General features: G+C 43.0%; 1 protein-coding gene across 13 annotated transcripts in view; it reads right to left on the bottom strand.

Moving 5' to 3' along the window:
* PKNOX1 (PBX/knotted 1 homeobox 1) overlaps window positions 1-12,550 on the bottom strand; it is a 60,354-nt gene that overhangs the window by 6,280 nt on the left and 41,524 nt on the right. For all 13 annotated transcript variants that reach the window (XM_075912316.1, XM_075912306.1, XM_075912332.1 and 10 more), the window contains 2 exons: window positions 5,366-5,465; window positions 2,434-2,531 (listed from right to left, as the gene is read on the bottom strand). In XM_075912316.1, the coding sequence (XP_075768431.1) occupies window positions 2,434-2,531; window positions 5,366-5,465 (198 nt within the window). The remainder of the gene's footprint in view (window positions 1-2,433; window positions 2,532-5,365; window positions 5,466-12,550) is intronic.

Here is a 12,550-nt window from a genome sequence, read left to right as displayed (position 1 = left end):
ATCTATATGTGCACATACATTATTAAAAACTATACTAAAGCAAAATTAAATTTTAAAAAGTTTGAACACACACACACACACACACACACACACACACACACACACACACACACACACACAAAACCACCCCAGAAGATTCTAAATTAAGGTTTCCACAAAAATTCTACTGAATCAGTTTCCAATGCAGCATGCACTTGATTTTTATTTATGCTCTACCCTTTCTAAAAATGCAGAGACATATATACAGTGTTTTGTTTTATCAACACTGGGTTATATCCCCTGTGGATGTATTATATTCTCCACATCCCCTCAGCTACAGAGCATAACCAAGTGGCACCAACTGTTTTTGAAAGGGCTGACTGGCTTCACACGGAAATGTTCTTGGTCCCCCAAATCTGGCAGGCCACTGCGTGATTAAAAGGAGCACAGCATACAGACTTGAAACAAGACAGTCCTCTCAGTCAGCTGAAATCCTCTGAAACCGAAGTCAGCAGGATTTGAAAAGTCTGCACTTGGAATAGAGAACATTTCAAAGCCTGGTGATCAGTTCTCCCCCAAACCCCTAAGATAGGTGGGAAAAAAAAAAAAAAAAAAAAAAAAAAGGAGTTGTACTGTATTTCATCTACAGTGTATGATAATTTAATGGAAGGTCCTAATGTAATTTATACAAGGGGAAGAGTTCAGGCAACTGTAGGCTCTGTAACACATGGCTTCATTGTTGCATTATTAAAAGCTATATTTTAATGACTTAACACAGAAGTATGAACATTCATAAGATATCAATCTTTCCCTCATTTGTCTCCGTTTTCACTCTCAATTAATGCATCTAGATGTTCCCACATCAAAAAAATCTGCATCTATGAACATTTGAACAGATGCTCTTCAGTGTTTATCCAAATCTAATAGAGAATAGCATAGAGCTCACATAGGATATATCATTTCTAACAACTGCGTTGCAACTTTATTATATCTAAACCAAGTTTCTCCAAACAAAACAGAGCATCACCAAGCACAGTGTATACACTGAGTGTGAATCTATTTTAAAAGACTGTTCTTGAGCTAAGTGTAAAGTGACATATGTAAAAAAATTTCCCCTAGCTCCCAAACATGTTCAGATTTGACCACACATACACACAATTTTTTAAATTCATAGTAATCATTCTCTGCAAAGGCTCACTATTGCATTTTTCAACTCCCACAAGATAATTTCTTCTCCACCCTCTCAGAAAGTTATGAAACACTAGAAACAGGAATTTAGGAAATTCTATTTCATGCTCATGGATTACAGAGGAATACAGAGTCTAAATTAACCCACAGATGGACTTCAGAGTTCCAACTGAAGTCAAAGGAAGCTACGGACATTTTGCACAAATTGAAATTACTATTCCCCACTGGATGCCACACTTTTCCTATGTAACAGGGTAATAGTTTGACCTCCCAACATTCTAGTCTATGAGAACAATTTTACATGACAGAAGCATATATGGAATTCCTATTAATTCAGAGGTATATGTATCTGAGGGCAGAATTTGGCCATGTGTGTTCTATTATAAAAGATAAATGAATTTTAAATATATTCTTTCATGAAAGAAAATCAGTAATTGTTAATGGACTTTATATTATACAGATGAATTTTTCTGCTCACATGTTTAACAAATTAATTCACTCTAGGGTCTTTTTATTCCTGAATGACCTGATTTACCACTTTCTGATACAAGGACCTCGATATTGGATTTGAAACTGTTAACGTATCAACATATATATTTTTCTTTCCTATAATGCAATTTTTCCCTATTCTAAACTGTAAAGGGTTTCCCAGCAAAAGAAGGCTGACCTTTCTCTTTCTGGAGTTTGATGTAATGCACACTATTTGGCTGTCACCCATTTAGTTCAACACGGTATTCTGAAAGTTTGTGTAGTGAGAAACACCTCTTAACAAGTGTAAACTCTGAAATATATAAAAATAAAGTTTCAAATTACTGGTGATGTCAGCCTTCTTGCAAAGTGACACTTCTGACACCAGAAATATGACATCATAAACATACTTGTGTAAATCCATCCTGCCTGCCATAATGCTAGTTCAGTTAGAAAGAGATTAAAATGCTGAATATTTTACTGAGTAAACATTATTCTTTTATATGAATACTTCTCTGCTATCACTAAGAAGAAAAGAATTGATAATTGACATCATGATGCTCTGTCCTCTCACGGTAGATTTTCAAAAATCTTTGAGATCCTATGCCATATTACAAATGTGGGGATCTTTGCAGAAATACTTTTTTCTGAAATTAAGGTAATGAATTCTACATTAATTAGTTTTTATTTGTGCAATGCTAACTCTGACATTTTATCATACTGAACATGTTACTATTATTTTATAAATAGTGGGTTTTTTGCTTCAAGAAACTATTCCAAGAAGACTATGAAACAAACCTGTGAATTCTGGATCCTAATTGTCCCCGGTGACAGTGCCTGTGTCACTACTTGACCTTGTGGCGTGACCACAGTGACTGGCTGATAGACTGCACCCCCTTTAAAAACACATACAAAATTATGATTATAAAGCAGATAAAATGAATCTTTGAAAAATATGCATTTTAACATTAAGTGAATATCTTGGTGGGAGTCATTTTACTGACAAAAATAATTTTTGTACCATGTCTAATTTAAAGAGGAACAAATAATCATTGTATTTAATTACTTTAATATCATTATTGCTGACTAATAGAAACGTGTTTTTAGATAACTGATATTAACTATATTTTATTACAACTTCTCTAACAAATTAAGATGCACTCTTTAATATTAAATTTTAATTCACAGAAAACTGTAACAAGTAAAGTCAATGTCTGTCCATTTCAGATATGCCATATCAGATGCTCTAAGTGACAAGACATTTCAAGTTTATTTCACCTTGACTGCCAGCCCAACTCTGAATTATCAGGATTTTACTGCCTTCTGTTACCAACCTATACAATGTGATAAAATACTCTAAAGCACATAATTTTAATAATACACATATTTTACCTAATAATATTTTCAAAAATAAGTAGAAAACATGTTCTTTTCAATAATGGATCAAATAATTTTTCCATTAAAAAAGGGACATTACACAGAAATATCACCTTCCCCCCCAAAAACCTTTTAGATATATTTCTGTGCAATGTCCTTTTTTGATTGTATATTCATAAGTATACATTATGCTTAATATGCACAAAACATATGAAACCAGTATTAAAAAGCCTACTGGGATTCGCATTTGTACAGTACTTACATAAGCAGGGTCTCAATCAATGCTTCCATTGCATCCAGCTGGGTGTGGTTATATTCACTAGTTTGCTTAGACCTGGTAGGTATTCAAAAGTTGTTATGTAAATACAGTTCACTTTGTATTGGGAAATAAATCCTGGGTATGGTTATGTACAGGGCTCACCGAGCTGCGGCGAGCCCCGCCAGCCACGCTGTCTGGCGTTCTGCGCATGCGCAGCTCGTTCTGTGCATGCACGGATCGCTGGAACCTTGCTCTTCCGGGTTGTAATCTACTCGCCCATGGGCGAGTAGATTACAACGATTATCGAGCCCTGGTTTTGTAAATATACTTCACTCAAGTTGCTTAGGCCTGCTAGATATTCAGTTGTTAGAATGGTGTTTTGCCTATTGTAACCAATTTGGCTGTTGTGGTGTCACAAACTGTGTTAATCCTAAATGCAGAAATTGTTAGAACAAAAGGAAGTTCTTCACACAGCGCATAGTCAATCTGTGGAACTCCTTGCCTGAGGAGGCTGTGAAGGCTAGGACTATAACAGGGTTTAAAAGAGAACTAGATAAATTCATGGAGGTTAAGTCCATAAATGGCTATTAGCCAGTATGGGTAAGGAATGGTGTCCCTAGCCTCTGTTCTTCAGAGGGTGGAGATGGATGGCAGGAGAGAGATCGCTTGATCATTACCTGTTTGATTCACTCCCTCTGGGACACCTGGCATTGGCCACTTTTGGCAGACAGGGTACTGGGCTGGATGGACCTTTGGTCTGACCCAGTATGGCCATTCTTATGTTCTTATGTCCTTAGATATGACCACAATGCTTGCAGTTATTGGGAATGCAGAAAAGTCAGACTGTGTTTAACTCAGTTCAAAGGAGAGAAATTGTCAGTGTAAAGAATCTCAGGTGGACAAGGCTTCCTCTGCCAGACTCTATGAAGGCAACTGGGGGTCGGGGGGCAAAAACGGCAGAGCTCTGAACCAACAGGCTGCATGCCCTCTAGGCGTGAGCTGTAAGACTGGTTCAACCTGTTTCTCTCTCTTCCGCCTCATTCTAATGCTAAAACTAAAACAGATTTCAGAAGGAATCTCTTTATTATTTTGAAATTTTATTCCAGTGGATACTAGAATCTTTTGCCTGGACTGAGCTGTGGGCCAAGAGCTGAAATCACTAAGTATGGCCCAGAGCCAAATCCATCACAAAGCCAGCAGCAGCAGCGGGTAGGAGCAGCGGTGAGCCGTTGGTGGGGCAGCCAGCGGGAGCAGCATATAGGTGGCATTGCCACATACCCGACAAGGTGAGACGTCATGATGATGTACCTATGACCTCTGGGCTTACACTGACTGGACAGAACTATAAATGGAGTGTTTGAAGTGTGGAGGAGTGGGGGAAAACCACACTATATGAGTTGGGGGTTGGGCTAAAGATCTTTAAGCAAAAGACTCTGCCCTGCGGATTCCAGGGATGGTACCCTGCTTACAGGTTTTCTTTATGTGTGTTTCTGTAGGTTGATACTAGATTACTGTTATTAAACAGACTGTTTCTATCTCCAACTCAGTGCTTGCGAGAGGGGAAGAATTGCCTCTAAACACATCTAGTGGACAGATTGGAATTTTCCCAGTTTACTGGGAGGCGCTTGAGCCAGTTTGGTCACAATGTTGAGAGAACCTCCCTGGATACTGAACACGGCCCTTCTGGCTGCTGACTGCAACTGGCAGAAGGATTACATTTTTTTTATCCTGGACAAGCCCCCAAAAATGTAACCCTTCCACCGGTAGCAGAATATCTGGTAAGCCAAACAACTTGAGTGAAGTTTAATTTCCATAACCACATCCAGGATTTCTTTCCCATTCCAATGTGAACTGTATTTACATAACAGCTGTTGAATACCTAGCAAGTCTAAGCAAACTAGTGAACATAACCACACCAAGGATTTCTTTCCCATTCCAGCTGGCTGCAATGGAAGCATTGATTCAGACCCTGCTTACACTTGGAAAGTTGCTATCATAGGCGTTATTAATAAGAAATATTCATAACTCTGTACATTTCTTAACAACTTGAAAGAAAAATAAAGAGCATTATGTCATATTTTAGTTGTGTCATACCTGCTACTGTTGCCATAGTTACATTTCCCTGCTGCAATGCTGATGCAGGCACCATAATCCCTTGGGGACTGAGCGTACCTGCAATGGCACTTTGAATTTGCTAGAAAAATAAAATAATTAGTTTTTAAAATTAAGTATGCTTATGTAATTTTTAGCTGCAGCAAATCTGGGGCTTTAAAAAGTGAATGTCCAGGAGAAAGAGGTCATTACTGCAAACTAAGCAGCTTGAAAAAAAAAAAAAAGGTTACTCGTCTCTCGTAACTGTTGTTCTTCGAGAGGTGTTGTTCATCTACATTCCAATCAGCTGTATGCACACACACATGCACAATAATCAGATTTCCCCCCTAGCAGCTAGCCATAGGGTAGGTCTGGACACCCCCAAGGATAGCACTTTCATGGTGCCCAATATAGAGCCCTGCCAATCTACTTCATCCTCAGTTCCCTCTCTTTGGGAGTAGCCAGGAAGAAGTGGGACGGCGGGCATTGGAATGGACATGAACAAAACATCTCGAAGAACAACAGTTACAAGAAGAGAGTAACCATTTTTTCTTCTTTGAATGCTTCTTCATGTGCATTCCAATCAGGTGACTCATAAGACTGTGCTCAGGAGGTAGGGTCAGAGTTTTCCACTGACTGGAGCACTGTCAGTCCAAACTATGCATCTTCTGTAGCCTGGCCACTCCCAACTGATGAGGAGGCACTAGGTTCTCTGTTCCAGTGCTGGGGTCAGATTGTGGCCTTAGAGCCGCCTCCATAAGGAGAATTTTGAGTCGCTGCTCTCTTTCCCTGATTGTCCCTGGTCAGAATTCAAGACAAATTTTGCAGCTGTCCTTCTTGTGACCCTCACCCAAGCACTTCAGCCAGGAGGAGTGAGGCTCACTCTTCAGCATGCACTTGGTGCACAACTGCAGGTTTTGAAGCCCAGGGAATGAAGTATGCCTAGAAGAACGGTAGGAAATGGGGCCCCTAACGAACTTATAAACTACTTAACACTAAAACTAACTACTAATTAAGAATAACAGTTAACTATGTACAAGAATTAATAACATGCTGATCCATTTGCAAAGCCAAGAGAGAGGCACAGGGAAGTTCCAGCTCCTGTTCCTGGTGGTAAGAAGGAATTGAGGAGGAGGTGGATTGGCAGGGATCTATATTGAGTGCCATGACATGCCACTCCAGGGAGCATCCAGCTAGCTAGTAGGGGAAAATCTTCCGGATACTTTGCATGTGCATATGCACACACCTGATTGGAATGCACATGAACAAGCATTCGAAGAAGAATGTTATGAAATATCTGGATATATTTGGGGATAACATTTTTTTGATACATAACTAAATCAGAAGTGAAGTAACAATTTCCAAAGACACGGAAGATAAAGAATAGATGCAAAGGGTCTAAATTACAAATGAGTTTAGAGGTTTAATGAATAACTTAATTCCTTCTGTAGCTTTCTGACTTAAAAATGCACTAGGTATTGTATACAGTACCCTTAATATATATTTTAATCCATGTAAACTGTGTACTAGTTTATATAATTTAAATAATGTTGCTAAACCCTGATCATGAAAATGTGTGTACATATCCTTAACTTTGCCCATAAATAGTCCCACTGACTTCAGAGGAAATACAGGTGTAAAGTTAAACAAATGTGTGCCTGCAGCACTGAGACCGAATAGCCATACAAAAGGAAGTTACTCACCTCGTGCAGTAACGACTGTTCTTCGAGGTGTATCTTCTAGGGTGCTCCACTGTAGGTGATGGGTCTTCCCCAGAGCCGCAGGATTGGAGACCTTTTCATAGCAGTTAGCAGTTGGGCCACGCATGCGCAGCAAGAATCTCACACTGCTAGCATTTTGACAGTTGAGCGTGGCCCACCCTCTCCCCTCAGTTGCTTGTCTACCGCAAAGCAATTGAACTCCGAGTAGCGGGGAGGAAGGGAGGGTCATGGAGCACCCATGGAAACATACACCTCGAAGAACAGTCATTACTGCACGAGGTAAGTAACTTCCTTGTCTTCTTCGGGTGATGTCTCCATGGGTGCTCCACTGTATCTGACTATAAAGCAGTGCTCACTGCGGCTGGCGGGTCTCCGAGTCACTGCTTCGTAGCAGCAGATAGAATCACCTTAGCCATTGATGTGTCAACCGCCATTTGGGGCATGATAGCATAATGCTTTGAGAACGTATGGTCTGATTACCAGGTGGCCACTTGGTAAATATCTTTAAGAAGCACACTGTTAAGGAGTGCCGTGGATGTTGCTGTAGCACGGGTAGTGTGTGCTCTTGGTGCTGTCTTTAGGGGCTTGTTACCAAGGGAATGGCATTGAAGGATGCAACCCACTATCAGCTTAGATATACGTTGTGCTGAAATTGGGCTGCCCCTGGAATAGTTCGTAATAGAGACAAACAGACATGGGGACTTGCAAAATGTCTGGGTTCTGTCAATGTAAAAAGCCAAAGCTCTTTTAACATCAAGGGTGTGGAACATGGTGTGTGCAGGTGATGTATGTGGCTTTGGAAAAAATGCAAGTAAAACTATGGGTTCATTATACCTAAAGTCAACACCTGCTTTCACATTAAAGACTGGGTGTGGTCTCAACGTCACTTTATCTTTGGTAAAAACCGAATATGGTAAGCTCACCATTAGGGCTCCTAACTCACTGACTCTCCTTGCGGATGTGATTGCCACTAGGAAAAGCACCTTCATTGTGAGAAGTAAGAATGGGCATGTGGCCATAAGTTCAAAGAGGGGTCTCATAAGAGTCTCCAGAACCAAATTCAGGTCCCACGAGTGTGTTAGTGTTCTATGAGATGGGTAGAAGTTCTGGAGGCCTTTAAAGAATCTCTTTGTCATGGGATGTGCGAACACTAATGACCCTTCAATGTGGTTATTAAAGGCAGTAATAGCCGACAAGTGTATTTTTATGGTACTTTTTAGGCCTCCAGTCTTCAAGTCGTGTCAGTAGTTAAGGATCGTATGTATCGGAGACTTGTCTGGACTGAGTTGTCCGCAACGACACCAGGATGCAAATCGTTTCTATTTTTGTAGATAAGTGGTTTGCTTCCTGATGTGAAGGAGAACATTTCTTACTTGCTCCGAGCAGGAGACTTCTACATCTTGGAACCAGACAGCAGCCAGGCATGGAGATGAAGGGTGTGTGGGTTTGGATGCAGCAGCTTGCCAGCATTCGGAAAGAGTAGATTGCGCCACTGAGGGAACAGATAGGATGGTTCAATGAACATCTACTGTAGGTAAGGGAACGAGGTCTGTCTGGACCAGGATGGGGCACTAGAATGACTCAGGCTGCGTCCGAATGGATCTTGCGCAGGATTCTGGAGATAAGTGGTATTGGTAGGAATGCATAGTAAATCAGTTCATCCCATGGGATCAGGAATGCATCTCCTCTGGATCCCCTCCCCAGTCCTGCCCATGAGCAAAAGTGAAGGCATTTGGCACTCCTCATGGTTGCAAAAAGGTCCATTGTTGGATAGCCCCGCCTGTGAAAGATGGAATCTAACACTTGTGGGTGGAGTTCCCACTCATGATCCATGGCGAAATTGTGGCTCAGAGCACCTGCCATGGTGTTGTTCATCCCTGGTAAGTATGCTGCTTTTAGAGTGACCCCATGTTGGATGCACCAGTTCCAAAGGCGAACCACCTCCGCACAGAGATCAGGAACGTGATTCTCCCTGTCTGTTTATGTAGAACATGGTGGTCGTGTTGTCTGTAAGAATATGGATGGTTCTCTTCATGATGGTTGAGGTAAAATGCATGCATTCATTACAGCCTGAGCTTGAAAAGGTTGATGTAGAGTAGCGCTTCGTGTGGCAACCATTTGCCCTGTGCTGTGTGGTGCTGTAGGTGTGCGCCCCACCCCAGGATTGAGGCACGGGTTGTAATCTGGACTGATGGTTCTGGCTGAAAAAAGGGCAGGCACCATCTGAGCATGTTGTGTGGGTATGTCCACCATCTGAGAGATTCCAGGTCGTGTCTGGGTATAACAACTGCTTTGTGCAGCAAATGTCTCGATGGCGTATAGACTGATGTCAGTCAGTGCTGTAGGGCTCGGAAGTGTATGTGTATTGGACCACACAGGTGGTGTCTGCCATATGGCCCATGAGCTGACGGCAAGTATGCACCGTCATGGTGGGTCTGACGAGTAGGGTAGTGACTCTGTCGTGTAGCGCATTAAATCTTTTTCATGGGAGATAAGCCCTGGCTGATATGGAGTCAAGTCGAGCCCTTATGAATTCTAAGTCTTGAACTGGATTGAGATTAGACTTCTGCTCGCTTATCAAGAGGCCTAAGTGGTTGAAAAGTTATTTGGTCTTTGGAAACCAAAGACATAATACTATTCTGGAACAGCCCTTTATCAGACAGTCGTCTAGATATGGGAAGATAACGACCCCCTGACGCCGAAGGTAGGCTGCGACCACCGCTAGGCCTTTGAGAAGACCCGTGGAGCCGAGGATAGGCCAAAGGTAGGACTTTGTATTGGAAATATACGTTCCCAACTGTGAATTTCAGATAGTGTCTATGGGCAGGATGTATTGCAATGTGAAAATATGCATCTTGTAGGTCAAGGGCTGCAAACCAGTCCCCAGTGTCCAGTCCTGGTATTACTGAAGCCAGTGTGACCGTCTTGAATCGCTGCTTTCGCAGGAACTTGTTCAGCTTGCGGAGGTCTAGGATTGGTCTCCAGCCCCCTGTGCATTTCTGGGTTAGGAAATAAGTTGAGTAGAACCCCCTTTCACGGTATGGTTCGGGTACTGCCTCTATAGCCCCTAGATGGAGAAGTCGATTGATTTCTTGCTTGAGGGGTATCTCATGAGAGGGGACCCTGAAGAGGGACGAGGTGGGAGGGAGGGGGATGAATGGAATTGAATATCCCATGCGGAAGATTCCCATGACTCACTGGTCGGATGTTACTGAGGCCCAGTGATGAAGAAATGGGCACAATCTGCGGTCAAATAGATGTTTCTGCCTTTGTTGCACTGGATGGTTGGGGAGGTCGGGCGGGCCCTTGACCGATGTTTCAAATTTGCTGCTTAGGGGCCTGGCTACCAGGAACATGGTTGTTGTTTGAGGTTCCTCTGGATGCGCTGTCTGGAACGAATGTATTTGTATGGTCTATATTGCGCACAGTCATAGTATGAGTTCCTCTTTCTATTGTAGGGAGTGTAACGCTTCCTCTGATACGGTGGTGTGTACATTCCTAGGGTACGCAACGTGGAACACAAATTTTTGCTGTTGTGCAGGATTTTGTCGGTGTTAGTTGCAAAAAGTTTGTGCTTGTTGAAGGGGAGGTCGTCCACCTTAGATTGAAGTTCCTTTGGGATTCCTGTAGCCTGAAGCCATGATGTTTTCATAACCATGGTTGTAGCGGTTGTTCTCGCTGCAGTATCAGCAATATTAATTGCAGAAAGCAATACTGTGCGAGCAATTGCGTGACCCTCACGTATGATCACCCTGAGGATAGGCTTCTTGGTGTCTGGTAAAAACTCCATCAGGTCAGCTAATTTGGAGTAGTTGTCAAAATTGTGGAGTTTGCTATTCTAAGCTACAGGATGGCAGAGGAATACACTTTTTTCCCAAATTGGTCTAGTCTCTTGAGTTCTTTGTTTCCGTTATTTGGTTTAAGGTGAGGGGCCTTTGCCCATTGGCTTGCCGCCTCAACGACCAGCCAGGGATGAGAAAACAAGAAGTCTAAGTCTTTAGGTGGGACAAAATATTTCCTATCTGCTTTTTTGCAAAATGGCTGGGCCAATGCTGGTGCTTGCCAGATGTCTTCAGACACTTCCATAATTGCCTTGTCTATGGGCAATGTGATTCTGCCCTGGAATGATGGGCACATTTTCTTTAGGATATGGTGCTGTTTTTCTCCTTAACCTCTTGTAATTTTATTTCAGGAGGTAGCAACCCTCTTAAAAAGATCTTGAAACTGTTTCAAGTCCGCTGTAGTATGTTCATCCTCAGGGGCTATAGCCTCCTCAGGAAGGGAAAAAAGGCTGCCTTCTGACTACACCAGCTGAGTGTCTTCCTGATCGTCAGGTAATTGACCATCCTCCTCCTCTGAGTCTGGTACGGATCCCATAGTGTGGGATGGTGAAAATGGCGGTAGCCTTTTTGGGCAGCGGAATGGTACTTAGGTGGTGCCCAATAATCCCAGGGTGCTCAATGCGGCGGGTAATGAGGAGATGGATAATACCAGCTTGGATGCCACTGAGGGTGATATGGGCGTGTTGTATAGTGATGCCTTTGCTGAGATGGGGTGGGAGATGAATGCTGCAAGGAGAAAGCACTCCAATCCTGGTCGTAATTGGTCTCCATGTCCATATTGTTGTGGCGAGTAAGATGGGTATGGTGCTGGAGACTGCTCCCTTGATGGGAGTGGGGAGGGTTGTCTGTGCTCACTAGCATTCTCTCTGAGGTCCCCGCTGTTTGTCTTTTCTTTAGAGCCAGTCTGGTTTGTCTGCAAGCTGAAAGCCTGCAGAGGGAGAGGCATTGGAGAAGCTGCTGCACTGAGCGGTGGTGCAGATGATTTGTGGGGCCGCTTTGTGGCTGGCTCCACTCCACTCACCAGTGCTGCACATGTAGGTGCTTGCTTCAGCACTGGGGCTTGTCTGTGCGCCTTCCCCTGTGCGGAGGATGAGCACGCAGCTCCTGTGTTCATGCTCGGTGCTGGAGTGGGTGATTCTGAGGCAGACCTCGGCACAGCAAAGCTCGAGATGGCCGCCACGTCTCCCCTGGTTATTCTGAGGGACGGATCAGGCGGTAAGGATGGATCAGGCGGTAAGGAAAGACCCTGGTTCTCTAATGTCCCTGAGGCCTCAGAGAGGCTGATCAGTGCTTGGGAGGATCTGTCACTTGGTCCCAAGCAAGTTCTGCCATAGGCTGTAAAGCCTTCTCCAGAAGGAACATGCGGAGCCTAAGCTTCTGCTCTTTTTTTGCTCTGGCAGACAAACTCTTACAATGTTCGCATTTTTGTGGGGAGTGACTCCCCCAGACATCTAATACAGCAGCTATGACCATTTGAAGCTGGGATGGGTTTTTGCTGCAGCATTTCTTAAACCACTGTGAACCAGGCATATTAGAAGCTGATGGTGGTTGAGGTTGAGAATGGGAGAAGAGGCGGCTCTTAATTCAACCGCTGACGAGCTCATATGTAGAGGCTGCCATTTTAT

The sequence above is a fragment of the Pelodiscus sinensis genome, chromosome 1, assembly GCF_049634645.1.
Source record: "Pelodiscus sinensis isolate JC-2024 chromosome 1, ASM4963464v1, whole genome shotgun sequence".
NCBI classification, from domain to species: Eukaryota; Metazoa; Chordata; order Testudines; family Trionychidae; genus Pelodiscus; species Pelodiscus sinensis.
Note: the sequence above shows the minus strand (reverse complement) of the source record. Positions and strands in the feature narration are given on the sequence as shown.